Source organism: Hirundo rustica, chromosome 6 (assembly GCF_015227805.2).
Source record: "Hirundo rustica isolate bHirRus1 chromosome 6, bHirRus1.pri.v3, whole genome shotgun sequence".
Taxonomy (NCBI): domain Eukaryota; kingdom Metazoa; phylum Chordata; class Aves; order Passeriformes; family Hirundinidae; genus Hirundo; species Hirundo rustica.
In genome coordinates this window covers 46,720,308-46,741,970 of record NC_053455.1, presented here as the reverse complement: position 1 = coordinate 46,741,970, position 21,663 = coordinate 46,720,308, and the positions used below count along the sequence as shown (strand labels likewise).

Here is a 21,663-nt window from a genome sequence, read left to right as displayed (position 1 = left end):
GATATTGGGAATGGCCAGGTTTAGGAGCAGGCTACTCCTGTGCTGTGGTGGGCATTTGGGACTGGGAGGGTGCAAATGCAAAGCTGAGGGCAAACATATATCAGGAACCTCCACAGGAAGCCTGAGGGAAGCCTGGAAGATGAACACATCCTCCCTTACTGGGTGAATCACTCTGAAAGGATCACCCTCTCATCTCAGCAAGAGCCAAAGGATCCTGTGGAGCACCTACTGTTGCCAACGGGATTTTCCAGTGTAAATATCTGTCAGATCATGGCACTAATTTAGAATACAAGCTGGACCAGAGGAGTTCTTTTCTGCTAGCAAGAGCTCCTGGCACATAGATGGAAGAAATGACCACTCCAGTGTGCTTATTTGAATCTGCTACCTGTGGGACACCACATCTCACTGTAGGGTTACTGCTGAAGGCAAATGATGCCATATTATGGCATGTGAAGGATCTACTCACCACAGACTGTCTCTGTGCAGCAGGGGTCTTCCAAACGCGGTTTTATTTTGCGTACAAAGCCTTCTTTTGTGCAGTTAATAGGTGGAGATTTAGCACAAGGGCGGGGGAAGCAAGAGATGTTCAGGGTCGCTTCATCACAAGTACAGTATTGACAGTCATGTTCCCAAGCCTCTCTAGGCTATAAAACCAAGAGGAATAGCAGTTCAGAGAGTAAAACCTGGAAGCATTATATCAATGAATGCCTGCTGCAAGCCAGTGTAGGACTGAGTTGGCCTAATTTATTGGGTAGGAAAACTGCAGTTCAAATCCCAGAGGGAGATGAAGGGATCAGTAAGATAAAATGCCATTAATTGCCACCTTTGCAGGTTTATGTGTTTCCAGGAGGAAAGCCTGAAGTTCTACCAGGAAACTGATTCCCACAAACTACTCTTTTTGTTTCTGTACCTCAAGTGATTAAACAAGTTCTGGAGTTAATAAAATCTGATTTTGTCCCCACTGTCACTGCAGATCACTGTTTTTTAAGCTTAGAATTAAAAAAAACAACTTATGCAGTCATTTTTGAAGAAGGTCACAGAACACAGATAATCTTTAAAGACAGTATTTTCCTTTCTCTTACCTGTTTTACTGACCCATCTTGTGCAGTGCAACCTATAAAATGAATTTAGATGTTACTTCAAAGATAACTCAATCAGCGAAAACAGAAGCAGAAAAACAGGAACAGAAGGAAGGTACTGAAATCTGAGAAACAACCACAAAGAGAAAGAGAAATTCAGAGTGCAGAGTCACAGGCTGTAAACACAAAAACATCTGAAACATGCTATTCTTTGTTCTTTTGAAAGTTGCACCTTCTGCATATGAGAGCAGGCAGAAACTCTCAATCTGGAATGCTTCCAGCCCCACCAGAAAGGGTCAGTAACAAGGTCTCCCCCATTTCCTCCGTACCCAAAACAAACCCCTTAATGTGCACTTCTAGTCAGGCACTTATCCCCACTTCCCATAGCACCATTTATACCATTTCTTACCACAAACAGACACACAAACGCCATCATGATCATTCAGCAGAATTTTTCCATCAGGACAGTAGCATCCTTCAACAAACACCGACGTGCTATTTTGGGAGGGAAGGGTGTCCTTAACGACTCCTCTGCGCAATCAAAATATAAACGAGAATGAACGACAGGCAAAAAACGTAGCCCAGGGCAACCCAGACACCTAAATCCCAAGGGAATGTGAACTTCAAACTTCCCCGGCAATTTTCACATTACTGAAAAACGCCTTATAGGAAATGACCCACCTGCTGAAGCAAGTGTTTCTTTTTGCTTCCCCGCATGGTTTGTACACCTGATCCTGAGGACAGCTGGCCTCTGTGGAGCATCGCAACACACAAGTTAAAAAGCCCAGACCCACGTGTATCCCCCGATGCAGGGACACGAAGGGACAAAGCGCCCAGGCAGCGACTTCCCGGGTCCGCACGGCCCGGCAAGGGGGTCCCTGCAGCTCCAGCAAGAGCGGCCCATGGGGCCTGCCAGGTGCAAGCGACAGGACCAGCAGCGCTCGCCCCGACTCGTGGGGTGGGTGCCCGAGCAGGGCAAAGCACGCCGAGAGAAGCGGTGTGTTGCCATCTAGTGCCCAAGCCACGGGGAACACACACAACGCCGCGGCCGAGCTACGCGGGAGACGCTGTGGGCCTGGTTCCCCCTTGCTTTGCACCAGGTCTGGACTGGAACAACCTCTTTGGTTTGTTCCTGCTTTTTCTCAGGTCCGGAGCAGCAGGGGAGGACGGGGCAGACCAGACTTGCTTCGCCCCAGGGGGTGTTTTCCAGGCTCGCTGCGCTGCCCGTTCCCAGGCTCGCAGCACCGCCATTCCCAGGCTCACCGCACTGCCCGCTCGCCAGCCTCCTCCAGTCCACGCAGACCCCGTGGAGCCCGCACAGGGCCGCGTAGGTCTGCATGCTCTGGCACTCGCTGCTGGGGTGCTCCTCCGAGCACCCGCTGGCCACACACGCCTCGTAGTAGGGCTGGGGGGGGACCACGCCGTGGCACTCCGTCAGGGTCCTTCACAAAGCGAGGAGAAAAACCTTGGGCTACTTCCAAGGAAGAATTCAACTCGGAGCCAAACCACCCCCCCTGCCCAGGCAAAGCCTCAAGGTACTGCTAATTGTTCTCATAGGCAGTACACCCCCACAGCTTACTAAAGTATGAGCTTTCCCTGCCATTCTTTACAATGCTTTGAAAGGAAACAATATTATGTTGGACTGCTACCTGCAAAGGCTCCTGCTCAGCTCATAGCTGTAAGTCTGTATGTTGATGTTTTTATGCTAGCATGTTTGAAAATCCTGCTTAAAACTGCAAAATTATTTTTAAAACAGACACATATATTTGCTTACTATATTCTGACTGTGTTTCATATCATCCAGAGCTTTCAGATACTGTAATATAGCCAGTTCCACTTGGCCTCTCCAGAACTGACAGGCAGAGGGAGTGCCAAGCAGCAGATAATATTAAGAGATAATTGATTTTGCTGATGCAGCTGAAAAATATCTGCCGAGCTCAAGAACACGTGCAGTTCACTTGTCAGTTTCATAAGGTATGCAAGATTTTGTATTTTATTCATATGCTAGAATCAGTTCACCCGGGCCATTTAGTGAAGAACAAAATTACCCTGATACTTTGGGGAGTTGTCTTACCAGATGATTTTACACAGATTAGAAGGCACACAGTGCTGATGATACTCAATCTTCGATGGTTGTGAGACACCAGGATTACAGTATCTGTTGGTAGGATATGGGACTTTCCAATCTAATGCCATTTCTTTGAAAGACTTGACAACCTCACCATTCCTCTTCATAGCATCATCAGATTTCTGGTTGGTACAGGTACCTGGTAGCAATATAAAAATGACAGTTCAGGGACAGTTGATGCTGATGAAGCTGCTTTTAGAGAAAATCTGGGGGAAAGTTCTTCTTGCGTGAAGGGAACAACATGTGGGGCCCTGGGTAAATTCACACGAACTCTTCTTCTAGGAAGAGAAGGCTCGAAGAAACAGTTTGCCAGTTACTCATGAAAACCAGAATTGATGTGTTGGTTGATACATTTCTCCTGGTGGCCAGAGTAACTGAGATGGCACAGGACTCTCCACATTTCCTACAATCATATATGAAGTAGATATGCTGAAAAGGAAGGGCCTAGAAAAGTTCTATCTCCATCCCCCAACAGACTGAACAGAATTAAAGGATATGACTTAAAACCACATTTCCTGACAGTGTCTTTCCATTAAATAAATTTATTAACTTCTGTGAGAAATAGTGAAGTTGCAAGCATTTAGAGGTTTTACAAGGGAATGAGAGATAGAAGGAGGAAAATTCAGAGAATTAATTTTTGTCAGCTGATGAGGACACTCACCACAGAGTCCCCTGGTATTGTTATAAAACTTGCTGAAAGGGAGTTTTATGTAAAATGCAAGTCGACTATAGGAGATGTAAACCTCTAATTCGGGTATTTCAACTATGGCATAAAGGCCAGAACTGGTTATCCTTATACCATTTTTAAAAACGTCTGGAACAACTTTCTTATCATCAAACAAAATCTAAAAAGAAAAGAAACAAAAGGGTTTTATGGACACTCTTTCATTGAGTAAGGTATATAATTAGTGCAGCTGGAAAGCAGAGCAGCACAAATTCACCTTAGGTGCACCAAATGGTGTCTGTCAAAGGCAGTCATTTAAGCAGTTGTCTAATATTCATTTTTAATGTGTCGTAATTTATATTTGAATACTCATATCAGGATGAAAAACACAATTTTCAGTTATGTGATCATTTCCCAGATTTTTTAGAATATACAGATTTTATTGACACAAATCAAAAAAGAGAGAGAAGAAGCAAAGTAACTGCATTTTTTACCCGTTACGTATTTTACAAGCTGAATCCTTTGTAAAGACATGACATTTGGCAGTACAGTAATGTAACTACAGCAAAACAATTTTGAGAATTCATTTAAACACGATACTTTACCAAGTTTGTTTCTTTTCCATGTTCCATTGCTTGTGTCAGAATAACAACAGAGTTAGAGTAAAAAATGATAAGGGACATTGAACAAATTGCTCCACCAGTGGCAGCACAGTAGTAGTTGTCTATGTGAATCCAGAAGTTGTGAGAGGCAGGATGAATTGACTTCACAAGGACATAGGTGCAGTTTTCTTTAAAATGGTAATATGCTCCATCAAAAGTCACATAATGCTCATTTCCCCATCCACTGCAAATACCTAGAAGACAGAACAACAGGCTTCAGGTTTGACTTCTGAGCTGCATGTAAGTACATGCTGGTTTTAACCTTTTTAATTGCTTCCAGTCAGAGACAAAATATCCAGTTTGATAAAGCAAAATTACTCTAGCGAGGACATCTGCTTTCAACAGCCAAGATTTCAGGTGGGACTTCTCTTCCATTGTATCCTACTGAATTGATATGAACATAATATAGATGCTGACCAGATAGGCTTTTCTTTTTTGAGGCCCAGCTGAACATGACATGAGTTTCAGGAATTCTTCTGCCACTTACACTGACACTCAGAGATTTCGCAGCAACCGGTTTCATCGGAGTGTTTTGTGAACGGGAAACCATTGACACAGAGTTTCAGTTGCTGAGGTGGGCAAGTCATGACAGACAACTTGATATTGTTTCCATCTCCCAGGCAAGTGGCAGTATGGCAGTTTCCAAAATTCCATGATTCATTAAACTAATTAATTGGGAAAAAAAAAAAAAAAAAAAAAAAAAAAGGCAAATAATAAAGTAATGTCACAAAATCTTTAAAATCACACACAGCAACTACATTCCATTCAGTTAATTGTCTAGCATGGCAAAATTTGGTGTCTACTCCAGCTCTGGAAACCAGGCAATATGAACCACATAGGAATCAACTATTTTTTAGGTATATATATTAGGGTCCTGACCACTTCTGATGGTAGGACACTCCCAGATGTGGCTTCTCAGTCTTTGTTCCGTTTAGGTAGTTTTGCTCACATAAAATAATTTAGGTGTTTCAGGTGAACAGAAGAATCTTCAACTTATTCTTTTAGTGGGGGTTTCTGGCATACTTCTAAATCATCTCATTCAGCCACACCTACAGTCCAGCTGTAGTGCTGGATACCAGCATCAGAAGAGAACACCAAATCTTGGCTGCAGGCAAAGTATGAATGGTGGAATGATGAACGATGAAACAAATTCAAAGCCTCTCACCTTTCTGGGAGGAATGAGTGCAAGACAGTCACTCACAGAAGTCCTTGTGGGAGCAGGAACTTGGTTTGTTACACCAGGAGCTGGTGTTGGTGGACAGGTTTCGGAATGTGGATCACAGACCTTGAGGGTCTCAGTATGACCAGTTTTACACTCTGCCCAAATTAATTCGATCTGACACGATTTATTGCAGACAGAGTAAGCACAACGACCTGATACATTCACTGGCAGAGAAACATTTTCTCCTGCAAGGGCAAAACCCAAGTGTTAGCTTGAGGCCTGATCACAGAGCAGCTGCATTCTCAGCCCTGCATTTAACTATCTGTAGCCAATAGCCATGCTCAGGGGACTGTCTGTCTGCAGTTCCTGGGATTCAATAGCTGAACTGGACAGCAATTCATCCAAATAGCAAAGACTGAGGGAGGGCCACAAGGCCTAATCTGAAATTCTGCTCCTATGTACATTGGAAAGAATTGAAAATGAGTACAAAAGAGACAATACTGAGTACATCACTGAGTGCATCTCCTCTTCACAAACACCAGGAGGTAAGTGAAGCAGGAGCTACTAACAGATGAAGAATAGTCTTTCCTCCTGCTTTTGGAATATTATTGAGAATTACAAGCTCATGTTCAGCAGTTTGGGATTCAGGGCTCTGCTGGCATCAGCAACTGCTGTAAGTTTCCTTTTACCAGGGGTATTCAAATTAGAATAAAGTTTTTGGATATGGGAGAGTTGTAGTTCTGAAGGTGTTAGCAACAGTTCAAAGATGTAAAAACTTCTGGTAATGTCTAACTTCGACAGGCAGAATGACTACTTGCTGAAGCACTTTTATCTATCAGTACATCTTTCCATGACAATGGTGCAGAAAAAAAATTGCATGGCTTCTCACCCATTCGTAGCAATTGTCCATTGTCATTGCAGGAGCAGGGAGTGGCTACCTTTGATGAGGGAGGTGCAGATGTTACATATTGCCTATGTGGTTCTGCAGGAAATCATATCAATTAGTATTTAAATCCTCTACTATTCTACTTTCAAACCCTAAGACATTTCTTACATTTTCTACAACCACAAAAAAAGAAGAAAAAAATAATCTTTTTTTTACCCCCACTACATTCTGTACATGCCCACACTGAAACAATCCTCTGTATTTATAAACACCCCCTATTACACAGTATGGTGCTGTAATACTACACACACCCCCTCCCTCTTCTAGTTATTTTTTTCCTATATGGAATACAATAAGCACCCCTTCTTCTGTCATTTATTCTTTCCAGTTTGGTATTTTTAGTCCTTCACCTGGCTTTGGAGAGGTGATTTCCAGTGGCACTCCATTTGGACTTTTAATGCCTTCTTTCAAAGGAACTGTTGGTTTAAATAGAGACAGATCATGTAGACATTTTACTATGCCATCTACAGTCTGCTTTCAATAATCCTTCCTTTTCTAGGTATTACTCCACTGTACTTATTCCACTTGTTAATATTTTCTGTATATATCAAACACACAGGCTCACCATCAAGTATTTAGCTCTTCCGTTCACATGAGTAGAAAAGCTAACTTAATTTTCCTTGTTGACCTTGTATAATTTGCTACCAGGATAATACACATATTTTTTAGCCACTTATTTTTATTAGTAATAATCATGTGGCAAATTTCCCACTTTTCTTTATCTTCTTTTTTGCTTTCTATTTTCTGTTTTTTCACATTCCATTCACTCTGGAAAATCCCTTTTGAATAGGAGTTAACTGCCAGAAAGTTTTATTTTTCATATTCCTGTGACCTGTATGAGATTCACTTATTCCAATGCAGAATAATGCAGTACAATAAAAACTATAGAGTGTTATAGGTCATAAGAAGGAGAAGAACAAGATTTAGAAGTATGAAATATTGAGATTGACAACAACAGTGTCAATTCAACATTTTTCAAGCTGTGGTATGTTTAAACTTATAGTAAAAATTGTAATGAAAAAATCACTGAATCTTTCTACTCTCTCTTAACCTCACTGACAGTAAGGTCAGCAAGAATCTATAAAAATTACACTTTTGGTCCTTACCACAAGACCTACAAGCTCTGATCCCTCCGTTTTGAAACTTCAACAGTCTTAAATTCTGCTCTTATCCTAGACATGCATTTTCCAAGGAGTCTTTTTCAAAGCTAGATAAATCTTACTACCATTACGGACTTCTACAGAATCACCACCAAGCCTCTTATCACTCTAGTACCTTGTGCTGGTGTCGATGGAGTTCTGCAGGGGGTAAGGGTTTTAATGATCTGTCCATTAGGGCCACAGACAGCTTCACCACACTCGGTCCCATACACATGGCTGTACACAGTTTCATTTAAGGTGTAGGTCTTCCCATTGTAGCAGCAAAGACAAACTGAGGTACCAAAAGAGAAAATGCCAAGGCAACAGAGGACACTTGCAATGTAAGTACAAGTGAAAAGCAAACCAAATTCTGCATTTACCCTTCTGAAGCTCACAACATCAAACATGAGTTACCTGGCAGAAAAACTTTGTCAATTTCTGCTTGACAAGCTGCACTGGGAGTCTATCTCATTTATTTAAGATGTGTTGGATTTTTCTGGTGGCTGGTGTTTCTCGGAGTCAGCTTGCATAGAGGAATAACCGGTTGGTAAAATGTCAGAAAGGTACTGGCCTAACCCAGCATGGAGCACAGAACTCCCTCTGGGCAGGTGGTGTGGCTGGGGTTCCTGCCTTTCTGAGTGACAAAACCCTGGCTCAGGAGGTGTTGCACAGCCACAAACGATGAGCATGCAGTGGTACACAATTTCATTGAAATATATGAGAAGCTCTCCAGATTTCGGAGACTATATATGCAAGAACAAAAGGAAGTGTATCTTACTGTAACAAAGGCAGCTGAACTGCAAATGTATTATCTACTGGGTTACCCTGCATTATGGGATGTGATTTCTCCCAGATATGGGAATGAACTGATTGGTACTTTAACCAAATGTGTCCTTTAGGCACACAAACGTGTATCTAATAAGTTAGCTGTCTTAGTTTTTTTTATTAAATTAGGGAACAGCACTTCTACAAGATTTGCCCTGTTCTAAAAGTACTTATTAAAAGGAGTATCATGAATGGCCTACTACAGACTACTATCCATCTGTCTTCACTGACTATCAAGGAAGTGGAAAAGTGGTATTAACCTGGGTAAGATGAATCCTACATATCACACCTGTCTCATTCCTCTCCATGATTATCCTTTAGGATAGTTCTTGAGGTCAAAGGCTGCATTTTGCTTATCAAAGTATATCTGTGCTGCTGTGCACCCACATATTAAACTACCTGTCTGGCCTCCTATTACCAGTATGTTTGCAGTAACATGTGATGTTGGGTTGTTTCAGTCCTGCCATCACTCAATGCTTTGTGAGGGTGGTGAAAAGTTACCTTTGGAGTCTTCAGCACATAGTTTCTCTTTGGGATCGCTGAAGAGAAAAGTAAAAAAGAATTGTTTTATTTAAATGAATTAGTACATGAAGTAACAATACTGTACTGCAACTGTACCTACTTTTACAAAAAAATTACTCCTGGATTTAATGGTAATTGCCACTGCCTATAAACGTTAACAAAACATCTCCTAGTTTGTCCTTTCCAGTCCTGTTCTACCTTTCTCACCATCAACTGACGTACCATGAAGTGCAGTTGGGGAGGGAGACACACTCTCTGCTCTCCTCATCAAAATATGGTTTGTCAGGACTACACTCTGGGTAACAGCCTGGAAAATTAAGCAAAGTATTCTTAGTCTGAGTTATTTGGATACAGGAAAAAAACTTAAACTTAAATACCTCTACCAAATATAGATTTGATCCCCAAATGAATGTGATTCCAGTATGAGTGTTCTTTCCACTACCAATTATTTTTCCAAGTCCTTTTTTACCTCCCTCCCCAAAGTTTTAGTTTACGTTTGTCAACAGATAATTATTATTTGCAAATTTATATTGAGTGGTGTTTTATCTCTCCATATATTTAAGGGCAGCAGGCAAATGATGCTATGAATGGCACCATCACACAGGAAAATAGCAAGGCATGGCCAGTGAGCCTCTGGAACAGATGGGATAACCTTTCAGTCACCTTGATGCTTCAGACTTTTAAAACCAAATTTTGTAGCTCCAACTCCCATAAACTGCATTAAAGTCAAGGAAGAATTACCTTCTAAACTGTACAGCAAGTTCCCACATTTCCCTTGTGGGTTCCTGCAGGTCCTTAGACAAGGGGCTCCACAGGGTTTATAGAACCACTCATGTTTGTCAGGTGGATTGTAATAATCGCAGAATACAGCTGGAACAGAAGAATAAAAAACATTTAGGTCTCAAACACTGGGCAGGGACTATTTTAAAATCCTGTTTAAAAAAGAGCTTGTTCAGTCACACATGCATAGCAATGTAAGCGTTCTGCTCTTTTGTATCCCATTGTGCTCAGACACTGCTTTCTGTGTGCATTTCAGTGCAGTACTTACGGCAAATGGCAGGGGTTCTCCAGTTGATGCAGACACCAGCTCTGCTGCAGCTCCTCGAGTAAGCAGCAACTGAGGTACAAAAGCACTCACAGTCTCCCACACTGTCACAGCCACAGAAGTCAGACACACAAGATTCATAGTAGGGAATTGGGTTCACCTGTCAAAACACAGACAGAGCTGTCACAGCTGTATCTGCTGCACCGTGTTGTAATGAGGGAAAGGGCTCGGAAATTCTGTCATGCACTGATGGTTTGTGACAGACTGGGATTTTCATGAAGGAGTCATGATAATTTACAACAGGTAGTTTTCTATTTTCACCTGCCTGGTAGAATTGGTAGAATCTTACTATTCTTATATGTGTAATGCTGCCACTTACACTTAAAATGCCTTCCCACTGTGATTTCTGCAGGACTGAACTACCTTGTTTTGGCTTAGCACAACTACACAGTGTGTGCAGTCTTCAGCTGAGAGAGAGTGACTGAGTATGAAAGGAAGTCCTATTTCCACTAAACTTCATGTCCCTTGTTCTTTAACCATTGCAACATAAACTAAGAAAGGAAATTAAGCCAAGTTTGTTTTTAAAACAGTTTATTAAAGTGCACTGAATCTTTGTATAGATATTCTAATTATGAAGACTACCCTTGTTTCTGTTTAAATTAATTCAATTTGTGACTCAAAGAAACTAAATAATTAGTCTCTTTAGATAACTTGAGTGAACTTCCCAAGTACCACCATAGAAACAGTCCTTGACTAACTTATCTCTACATTTTACAGATACCTAACTTTGTACTTCCTGTGGCCAACTATTATCCTCTTTAGCTTCAGTTGTTCGAAACAAGCACTGCTCTTTCCTCAATACTGTGCAACAGGATTTAACTGGCATAGCTGTGAAGTGAGGTTTTGAGAGAGGTACCCTTGTACTACTGCATAGTAGCTTCAATACCAAAAAGGTGCTGCAAATGTGCTGCAAAACAGCAACAAATATATAGAGTGAAACTATGGAGGGTGAGACAGCAGGATTACCTTGCTGTGACAGGCTTCAAAGATGTTACTCTTAATGATGCTGCAGTGCTTCTGTCCCAGGGCAGACTTGAAAGGCTGATCCGCACACAGGTCTGTCATGTTTATATTGGAGCAGGTGCTTGTTATTTTCCAGCTATTCCCAAACTCCTGAATGCTCATCTCCATGGACTGCCCTCTGGTTGTGAAGTCATTCCTTGAGCGGCCATCAAAGTCCCCACAAAGACCACAGACTTTTCCCTGTGTAATTTGTGTAGGCACAATAAACACTTTGGTTATTCTAAGTACGGCCCACTCTTGGACAGAAATAAACTATAGAACCTGAAAAGGCAAAATAGGTGCAAGTTTCTAAACAGACAGCAAAAAATGGCTTAGAAATAGTTGGACTTCAAGTGACAGAAACACTCCTAATATGTTACCAATACTTCTAGCCCGAAATATTCTGGAGTGTTTTATATTGACTGAACAGTGCAATAAAACAAAAGAGGTGGCCTGCTTGCTGCTTCTTCTTGTCCACTAAACCAAACTTTTTTCAAGCCTTTGTTTACAAGCACTGCTTTTCAAACTTGGGCTCCAGTTCTGGATGCATAACTCTGAGTTTGAAATCATAACTCCCAGTCCATCCCCTACTTACTTGGAAAGATGGTGCCACATGAACAACAACAGTAGTCTTTTGGTCCCACATGAAGTTCATCCCTTGATTTGTTTCAATTACAATATAACCTCCTCTGAGGTCCACTTTGTAATTTTTCTCAGCTCCTGGATCAGTGGCTATCTCCTGAATTCTTCCTTCCAACAACCTTATTTCACTGCTCTACAAAGGAACAGATACATTGCACAGAAGGAAATCAAACAGAAAAAGTGAAACTGCACTGGCATTCTGCATCTCACTCTTTGTCTTATTTTTCTGTCATCTCCACACTCTGTCTCGGTAGATAGGTGAACCACAGTCACAGATGCACAGAGCCTGTTGTGACAAATGCAAATACACACACACACAAATGCCCATACATAGAGTTTTGTTGCCTCCTTGCATCTTTCCTCTCATCCACAGAAGTGTCCAATCCCTGTTAACATCAAATACCTAAGCCTTTCCCAGCTTCTCTGCCTTAGCTTGCTGTCTGTTTGACTTCCATAGGTACTCTTTAGCAGCAACTGGGATAGAATGTAAGAGAATGATACAGTAATTACTACAAAATCAAGATTATGGCTCCTTGGTTATAACTAGTTCTAGACAAACCTCAAAAATCAATGTGATCTTTAGGGAGCAGATGGAGTGTGACTTCCCACAGGCGTTGTTCTGAATCACAATCCGGAAGGTGCCAGCATCCATGTTATTAGGGCAAAAATCCTTAGAAAAACAAATAACATTCTATTAGAACTTGTCCGGCAACTAGACCAGTCATAAGCATTTCCAGGAGCTTTAAATGAATGACACTCTGATCTGACTTCTTTATTCACTAAAACTAGAGAATTTTTGAAGAATTTGGTGGAAGATGATCTGGTGGTAGAGGCATATTTGACCAGGATTTTCAAAAAGAAAAGCTAATGAGGAAAATGAACTTGTCATAACAATAGTCCAAAAAGGTAAAAATATATTTTCTTAAAATTAGCAAAACCAGCTATAATTTGGGGATGACAAAATGTCTCACTGAGTGCTTTCCCATTACACACAGTTAATATATATGAGGCTCACACGTTAACCTCTGTGTGATTCTGTCACAACAAAAATAATGTTAGTCTTGGATGGCCGATGGAAACACTTTTCATCACCACACCAATTCCTTTCCCTTGAAAATGCTGGAATGCCATCAGGAAAGGGCAGTCCAGCCAAGCAGTTAATTATTTGGGATCACACAGTGCCCTCTTGTGTCACGTCTGGGAGTCGATTTGCTTTATGTGGAAAATCTCACTCTGCAAGGTCTAGGTGCAAGAGGAGGGGAATAGGCTCTGCTCATCAGTTTGGCTATTTTGCATGGGAATGCCTTTTAATTACCCAGACTGAAGCCTACAGTGTGGCCTGTGAAAAACATATGGATGGGAAATTGAAAAGAAATTGATACCTGAGCTAGGATATAGTCACAGTCTCCCAGGAAATCAAACTTCTCCCCATCAAAGCTCATGTAATGCCCATTTCCATAGACAGTGCAGGTTCCCTTGCAGGGATTGTCCGTGCAGTTCCACTGCCTTTTGTTGCAGGTGCTGGGAGACAAAATGCAAAGAATAACAATGTTTGCATGAAACATGGGCTTTCCTTAATCCCAAATAAGGGCAGAATAATTAAAAGGTTTATTGTTTGTAGTGCCCTCTCAACTGTTCTGTGCCATGAGATGCCATATCAAGTTCACGTTTACTACCAGATGCATTTGTTCTATTATTTCCTTCAAATTTATATTTAAATAATTGAGTCCCAGCAGCATACAATGGGGGTTAAGGAGAGAAATTCAAGGTGAAGAACTGAATATTTCAACCATTTCTGAATTTTAATCTGTGAGGGATCATGTTGGAGTTCTGTTATAGCGATGTGAACAAATATTATCTCTGTCTTTCCTTGGGTCTGGCTGAGATGGAGAGATTTTTTTTTTTCCCCCTCAGCAGCCCTCAAAGTGCTCTGCTTTGCATTGGCAGCTACAAAGGTGTTGGTAACACCCCAGTGTTTTGGCTACTGCTGAGCAGCACGCTCACAGCATCGGTGCTGTCTCCTGAGCATTCTCCCCATCACCAGTAGGCTGGGACATGGATAAGGTTTTGGGAGGGGGTAAAGACAGGACAGCTGTCCTGAACTGGCCGAAGGGATATTCCAAACCATGTGGTGTCTGCTCAGCAATAAAAACTAAGAGAAAGGGAGAATGGGGTGGGAACAGAGTGGTGTATGTTTTGATGTTCGTTTTCCGAAGCCCTACTCCTTGCAAAGTGGGCTGGACATCACCTGCTGATGGGAAGCAGGGGATAAATATTTTGGTTTTCTTTTCTTCTGCACACAGCCTTTGCTTTTGGTTTATTAAACCATCTTTATTTTGACCCATGAGTTTTTCCCATCTTATTTTCTCCCCAACCGTGTCCTGCTGAGGAGGGTAGTGATAGAGAAGCTAGGTGGCCACCCAATGTTCAGCCAAAGTCAACTCACCACACCTTGACATACCACACCTCTAGTTCAGGAGGATTGTAGACAAAAAATTTAGTTGTTATGGCCCTGACACAGAGACTGCATTTTCTTTCCCACATGTGTCCTCTTCTCATTAGAAAACTAAGCGCTCACTGCAATACAATGTCTTAATGACTCTGTGATAGCAGCAGCAGCTTATCAGGTTTTGAGTTCACATGTTAAACTTGACTGCCTGTACCAATGGTGATTAGACCAAAGTGTTTCTAGCTCTTATTTTCTGTGCATTCATTTGGTAGAACTATACAGTCTCATCCTTGCTAAGTAATGGATAAAGATTCAAAGCGTTTTACCCACTATGATCAGTAGTAACAGTGAAATCTATGGCACCAGAAATTTGAGCAACTGGACTACGCATATGGAAGCATTGCAAGTTCTCAAGGGAGGACCATTGCAATTCCTCTTTGACTAAATTCAGTCATTTTCCAGGGTTCAGGTGTGCCCAACACACACAGTTGTGTCAATTCCCCCTTATTGAATGAGCAACCACGCACCAACCAGGGTAAGGCTGGTGTTCCTGGAGCTGGTGGGGAAACAGAAAAGTATGGAAATAGTTTGACAGAAGATGCTGCTGCTTGTTCTCCCCATGTGCAGGCTCCTGCAGCATGATGCAGAGAATTACCCCCCTTTTTATTTTTACTAGCAGCCCAATGGCTCTCATGATGAAGAGGAAGGCTTCAAAATGCACTCTGCCCCATGGGTGCACTGTGGACTGACAATTCTAACAAACTTGGCTATAAAACAAGACGCCCTGGGATAACATACCATGTGTTGCAGTCCACTTTGATGGTTTCCCCGGGTTTATAGAAGTGTCCTCCATGAACACATGGGCATTGATCTTTGGGAATACATCCTCCACTGCCATCCAGTACCAGTCCATCGGGACACATGCAGCCAGAAACACACTCTGTGACATACTGCACATTAGAAGATAGGGGGGAATACAACTTGTTAGTGCACAGAAAAAACAGGGAACCAGTAGAGTTGTGCTAGCTCTGGATGCTAGAGTTCTGGATTTTTAAAAAAAACTCCTTATTTGCAAGCTAGCAGAATGCTACAAATATCACAGGTACATTGTCAGCTACAGCTGCTGTGTTATCAGTGAAGCAGTTGGGGTGTGCCCAGCATAGCATGTTCCCGTCAGTGCTTGATAAGGACAGTCCTACATGAGCAGCCATGCTGCGCTGTGCCCCTGCTGGGAGTGAGCTCCTTACACAGTGCATGTCCTGCGTCTTGCAGCTTTTCTGACACTCTGATCCAGTTGCTCCGGGACCTGCAGAGCTGCAGTTGAAGTAATACATAGGAGCTGGGCAATCTGCAGTAGGAGAAAACATGTCAGGAAGGTAATTTAGAGAGAGCAATAAGGATGCCAACAGCAATTGTAAAACCAGCCAGAGGATTTCAGAGGGCAGCAGGTGTCTATCATTTGAACTTTCTAATAGTTTTGCTTCTGCCCAATAACAATGAAGCGAGAAGAAGGCAGATAACTTCTAAGCTTTGGGAAATATCCTCATCACTTAAAGAGTCTAGTAAATCTGGTGACATTTCAGAAAGACGAATGTTATCAATAACTAACACATTTCAGGGAGGATGAAAAAATGTGCAGAATACTAAAATGTTAGAGAAAGTGAGAGATAACACAGAAAAACATTATAAATACTGCCTGACACCATAATGCCATTATTTAACAAAATCTCACCTTTTACCAAGACAGTTTCTCCAATGCAGTCTAATCTTCCTTGAATGCATTTGCTAGAGAGATTCCATAAAACAAAACATATCAGGTCTTTGCACTTTTCTCCCTCACTAGGGAGAAAGGCACTGCAAAACTTCACTTGTCACATGAATAACAATTTCCTATCAAAATAAATATTTGTTACAGCTATAAGTTTCACAGACAGAAATTACCACCCCCAGAAGGAAGATTAAGACCTAGCTCTTTAAAATACTCTTCCTTCATCTGCCAGTGGTTTATTGTGTGTTTTCCCAAAATCAAGTTTTTCCTAAGCACCCATTTTCCACTCCATGAGATAAGATTAATACTTTCTTAAATAAGAGATCTCCTAAATTACAAAATGAATATGTTATTACAAAATAGTCTAGAATCCTCAGTTGGAAGACAGCTAGAGAAACAACATATAAACATCTTAAGATAATAAAAAAGCCTTCCCCTGGTAGTTGTTTCCATTGCTGCCCTAAGGTAGTTGAAAATGAGAATGACAATTGTTTTTCAAGGCAGATGCAAATTAATTACACTATTTTTAGTGGCCTCCCCGCCACACCCCCCACCCAGTTTTTCTCTCTCTCTTTTCTAAAAAAAAAACACTTTGAAAACTGAGAACTGGGTGGGTTTTTTTCATGGATCATTTTTATTTTTTAAATAGTCTGCAGGATGGTGTGGTGGTTTTCAGTTTGCTTTTTCATTTCACAGCCTGGAACTCCTCCAAGTGTTCTGTCTTCTAGAAAACTTGCTCCCACTGTTTGTGGATATTTTTTACACAACAATGAATTCTTAAAGAGCTAGATTACAAATATTGTTCTACTTAACATGTTTTCAGGTTCTTGTTTGCTAGCAGGAATACGGGATCTTAACATTTGCTGTGGCTGCACTTCCTGCCAGGGGAAGATACAATCTAGAAAAAGTTTGCCATTATTACTAACTGTAAAATTATGCCATTCATGGTTTGGAGCAGAGAGTTCCCCCATGAGCCCTGAGGTCCCCAGACACAGAGCAGCCTTTGCATCTTCAGAGCAACTCACCACATGAGTTTATCCTCTTGGAAGGAGTTGCCAGGTTGAACAATCTTGCCTTTGTAGTAGCAGGGGCAGTCATCTGGAGGCACACATTGCTCCTCATCGTTAAGGTAGGTGCCTTCAGGGCAAGCACAGCCCTCCATAGGTGCGATCCAGACCTTGCACAGCGGGTCAGGTTCATCCAGTGAGCGACAAGACTGGTTACAGTACTTCACACTATAGTTATAAACCATAGTCTCAGGACACTCCTCAGAGGGATCTTTGCAAGAGAAATAAAAGGGATGTATGGCCTTCTTTGTGCAATCATCTCTCATGACTTCAGCATGCCTTTCTGCCAGAAAGGTACCCAGAAATGTGCTTTTATCAAACAACCAGACCTTGTTTCCCAGGGTTCTGGGAGGATCTACTTGCATAGCCTGAACTATATGACACTGACCACTGAAATACTCAGCAGGATGTCTATTTCTGTAATTTCCACAACTTCCTATCTTCCGCCTACAACTCAAACCAGTAACTTCTGACTTGTTAACATTTTATTTTTTGACCTTTGTTAATGATTTATTTGGCTGGGAATAAGTTTAGAAATTATCATCTTTTGTAAGAGACAAATTTTAACGTTAGAGGGCAGTGACAAGGAACTCTGCCAATCAATTGATGCTACAAAGAAAAGGGTGTTTTGGTTCTCACAGATGTCTTGTCATCCTCTGGGGAAATGAGAAACAACAGTTTCTAAGATCTCTGGGTGAACCAAACAGGTAAATACCAAAATCTAAAGAGCTCAACTAACCCTGTAAGACAGTAAAAAGCTGGTTAATTTTCACAGGCTGACAGTACACACCACCATCCAAGTTCTGCCATGAAATTTACTGATCCATAGGGATGACATTAAATTTTGTCAGGAAACATCACCCATATTAAGGCTGCATTTTTCAAGAAAGTCTGGCATCCAGATTTCTTTGAAATTCAGTGACAACTGAAGATCTAGTAATCTTAAACTTCTTACCCATTCTGCAGATTTAACCCTGCAGCTGTTTTTCAGATATACACAGATGCCCTAGAAGGTACAGGGGTGTTTATCATGAGCACCTGTGCTAATCAGCTTTGCAGCAATGCTAAGAACTTATCAGCGACAGGTTCCATGCTTAAATAAAGCTCTGTATGGTTTTCCAGCCCATGACCATGGCACACTTTTTGTAATTAGTTAGTGTGCTAGGCTTGTGTACACATTAAAAATCAGCACCTCTATCACTATAAACCAGTTGGTTTTCTGGTCCTAGCTGGAGCAAACCATGTACAAGCTATATTCTCCTAGTTTTTTTTCTTTGAAGATACAGCAAGTGGTATTTGTAGGTCAAAATAGGCCAAATAAAAAAGATATTAATAAAGATATTGAATATGAATTTACATCTGTCTCAATTGTTAGCTATAAATGCAATAAAATATTGTGTTTATTTTCTCCTTTTAAATTTTCATAGAGCAATAAGATCACATTTGATGAAGTGAGACTGGTAAGAGAAAGGTTATTTGATAGTGCTCATGGTCACAGGAGTGACACACATCTAAGATGACAGAGCACAACTGGAGTCGTGAGTGAAGAGAAACATGAGCATACCAAAGATACCTTCAAGCTAGCTTGCACAGGGGAGCACTAGAATAGCAGTGCCAAGGCTGCTCACCCCAGTGATCTGCTGGGCAACCAGCAACTCCGGGAATGGCTCATGCTTCTGCTAAAGAGTGTGTAACAGGCATGCACAGGGTTTAACTAGCAGGATTTGCTTGTTTCACACACTCTGCTGACTGCACTGCAGACATCTGCTTGGGATACAGCCTGTCTTGGATGCTGCCTGCAGCTTGGCAGAGTGGATGCAGCTTCAGGAGCTGGAACAGGTTTTCTAACCCCCGCAATGGGACAGAACACAGAGTGACGGTTGTGGCCCATTTAGTCTTTCACTCATGAACAGTGAGTCATGAAACACCTTACTCTTATCACAGCAATGTTCTCAAAAGATTATTTCTTCTTAAATAATGCCTAAAATGATTGTTCTGATTAAACCATTAGCATTTTTTTCACAAGGTTACTGTACTGTTTGAGTCAATGTTACCTACTCTGCCTTAAGAACACAGATTTCAGCCAAACCCATGCTGCAAACCAGTCTTGATTTACCATAAAAATGCCAGTAATTCTATGTTGGGAACAGAGCTTTCAATAAACAGTGTCTGTGTCTAGTGCATAACTCTGCAGGATTCTAGGACAATTTACTGTGGAATACACCGTGTTCCTTTGAATTATTGCAGCACAGGTTTGTGAAATTGTTCCTACCGCAGTCTTAAATGCCTCTGACAATGTGTCACACCAGTTACATTGTTTGCATCTATTAAGTATCCCAGCTGGGCCCTAAGTCAGGCAACTAAATAGATCATAGCTGCATCAAGCTCCAAAAACACAATCATTGTTATGTTGTCTATTCAGATGTGCAATTAGTCAAGAAACCCATACATCGATTTTCATGTCGACAGAGGCAAATCTCACTTGGACTATCCAACCATCAATGACAACATGGGAATGCTGAAGCAAAATTCAGAATCCAAGACTGTGAGTTTTATTCTCAGATCTTGTGCCATCTTGTAATAAATTCTGACAGTGCCAAAGGAAAATACATATGTAAGTGGACTCTGAACTCAGAGAGTTTGGTGACAATGTCCAAGAATGTCCAAGAAATTTTTGTTCATTTTTTAGGTAATCCTGAGCGGAAAATGCCTTCAAAGGTATTCATATTCTCAGATATCACCAATATATATATTTATTTAAAAAAAAATACTATTTTACTGTAACATGGAAATATGTGGTTAATGAGAATGATGTCATTTGTATAGTCTGGGACAAGAGGGCTGAAAGTAATGCAAAAAAAGTATTGGAATTAAAATGCATGAGGAAGCCCATGTGTTCAAAAGTAACCTAATTTCTAACTAAACCTAAACTAAAACTAACCCTAACTTCTGTTTTCATTTGAATAATATGCCTTGTACTACTTTGTTTCTCAGAGTACTGAACTCACCTAAGATTTTACACAAGGAAAATGCATTGTAAGAGCATGAAGCAGTCACAAACTGAATTTTATAGAATAAATGCTTATTCTGTTTTTCAAAGGCTCTCTAACTTAATGACTAAGGACAAAAGACACCGACTGCCACAAATGGGGCTGTGCAGAAGCTGTTCCCCCATATCCCTGCCCAAGGAATTTCAGTTCACATACCACAGACACCCTGCCTCCAGCCCTGCAGGGACACCCCTGCTGAAGCACAGTCTCTGGAGTAAGTAGAGAGCACACTGCACAGTGCAACTTCACTCTTCTCAGCATTACAGGTGTCATACATGCATTTCTAAAGGACAGAAGAAAAGGACATGGATATTATTATGTCTAGCTCATAGAAGAAACAGCAAAACATGTAGCAATTCAAAAAGCAGTCAACCAATACCTTTTTTAAAAAGTATTATTACCAATGAAACTGGGAGAAAATATATGCTAATGAAATACCATGCGAACCTGAGAAATAGCAAACTGGTTACAGAAACTACAATGACATTACGTCTAAGTCTCATTAACAGATGAATATTAAAAAAGAGGCACCAATAGTTCATTAAAACACTAAGAAATATCTATATCAGCCTCCCAAGAGGATGTAGTCTAGGACCTGTCAAAATATATAAAATATATCATCTGAAAATATTGCACAGTGATGCCTGGCACTTTGTGTACCTATCTAGTAAGCAGATGAGATGCGCCCAATGACATGACAGGTGCATGGCAGAAGATGGTTTATGGAGAGTCAGTCATATGTAATGACATTTTAAGAACTAGTTATGTAAGTATAGCTGGAATTTAAAGCTTGAGTTCTCTTAACTGTGTGGGCTGTAGAAAAGATCACAGATACAGCTAGTCACTCTAGAGCAGTAGGATCATACTTGGATAGACAGTGACTTATCCTGCCATTACTGATGTTGTGGAAAAGGCTTTCACAAATCATGGTTTAAAATCTGATGATATCAGCAGGAGTAACAGACATATCTATAAGAATCTGGTTATTATTTCTCCTTAACTGAAAATTTCAAAATTCTATTTTATTTATAGTTTACATGAAATTTATATATATACATATGTAAGAATATACACGAAGTATATATATTTTCTTCTGGGAGAGGCAACACGTAAGCCATATTTGTAAATGTCCCTGAAGATGTATTACATTCTAGGTAAAATTTCAGGCTCAGGTATTTTCTCAGTAAATTGTTTCATACACACACACACACTGCAGGAACTTTTGTGTTTTTGCAAGAACTTCTTTACCATCCACATAAATGTGGCAACTCTCTAGCTCAAACAGCTTTCTCAGCAGCATTATAGAGCTTTACACCATGAGAACATATGGGCAGCTTCATGCATTCGAAACACAAGGAGACTAACAAGATTCAAAGGTAATAAATGAGATATAAACTATGTAAATATGTATTCTCTTCCCAAATGTGAATTTTGAACCAAGTCAGAGGGAATC

At 41.0% G+C, this 21,663-nt stretch overlaps 1 protein-coding gene across 1 annotated transcript in view; it reads right to left on the bottom strand.

Moving 5' to 3' along the window:
• LOC120753607 (mucin-5B) overlaps nt 1-21,663 on the bottom strand; it is a 41,529-nt gene that overhangs the window by 6,645 nt on the left and 13,221 nt on the right. The window contains exons 15-40 of the mRNA XM_040065956.1: nt 20,367-20,493; nt 17,119-17,371; nt 16,058-16,110; nt 15,573-15,673; nt 15,124-15,275; nt 13,259-13,397; nt 12,436-12,546; nt 11,830-12,009; nt 11,199-11,435; nt 10,176-10,332; nt 9,869-9,997; nt 9,350-9,434; nt 9,107-9,144; nt 7,917-8,072; nt 6,992-7,057; nt 6,585-6,677; nt 5,699-5,940; nt 5,021-5,198; nt 4,477-4,727; nt 3,869-4,052; nt 3,154-3,346; nt 2,343-2,521; nt 1,761-1,830; nt 1,489-1,610; nt 1,083-1,114; nt 467-644 (exon numbers count right to left, since the gene is read on the bottom strand). Coding sequence (XP_039921890.1) covers nt 467-644; nt 1,083-1,114; nt 1,489-1,610; nt 1,761-1,830; nt 2,343-2,521; nt 3,154-3,346; nt 3,869-4,052; nt 4,477-4,727; nt 5,021-5,198; nt 5,699-5,940; nt 6,585-6,677; nt 6,992-7,057; nt 7,917-8,072; nt 9,107-9,144; nt 9,350-9,434; nt 9,869-9,997; nt 10,176-10,332; nt 11,199-11,435; nt 11,830-12,009; nt 12,436-12,546; nt 13,259-13,397; nt 15,124-15,275; nt 15,573-15,673; nt 16,058-16,110; nt 17,119-17,371; nt 20,367-20,493 — 3,706 coding nt within the window. The remainder of the gene's footprint in view (nt 1-466; nt 645-1,082; nt 1,115-1,488; nt 1,611-1,760; nt 1,831-2,342; nt 2,522-3,153; nt 3,347-3,868; nt 4,053-4,476; nt 4,728-5,020; nt 5,199-5,698; nt 5,941-6,584; nt 6,678-6,991; nt 7,058-7,916; nt 8,073-9,106; nt 9,145-9,349; nt 9,435-9,868; nt 9,998-10,175; nt 10,333-11,198; nt 11,436-11,829; nt 12,010-12,435; nt 12,547-13,258; nt 13,398-15,123; nt 15,276-15,572; nt 15,674-16,057; nt 16,111-17,118; nt 17,372-20,366; nt 20,494-21,663) is intronic.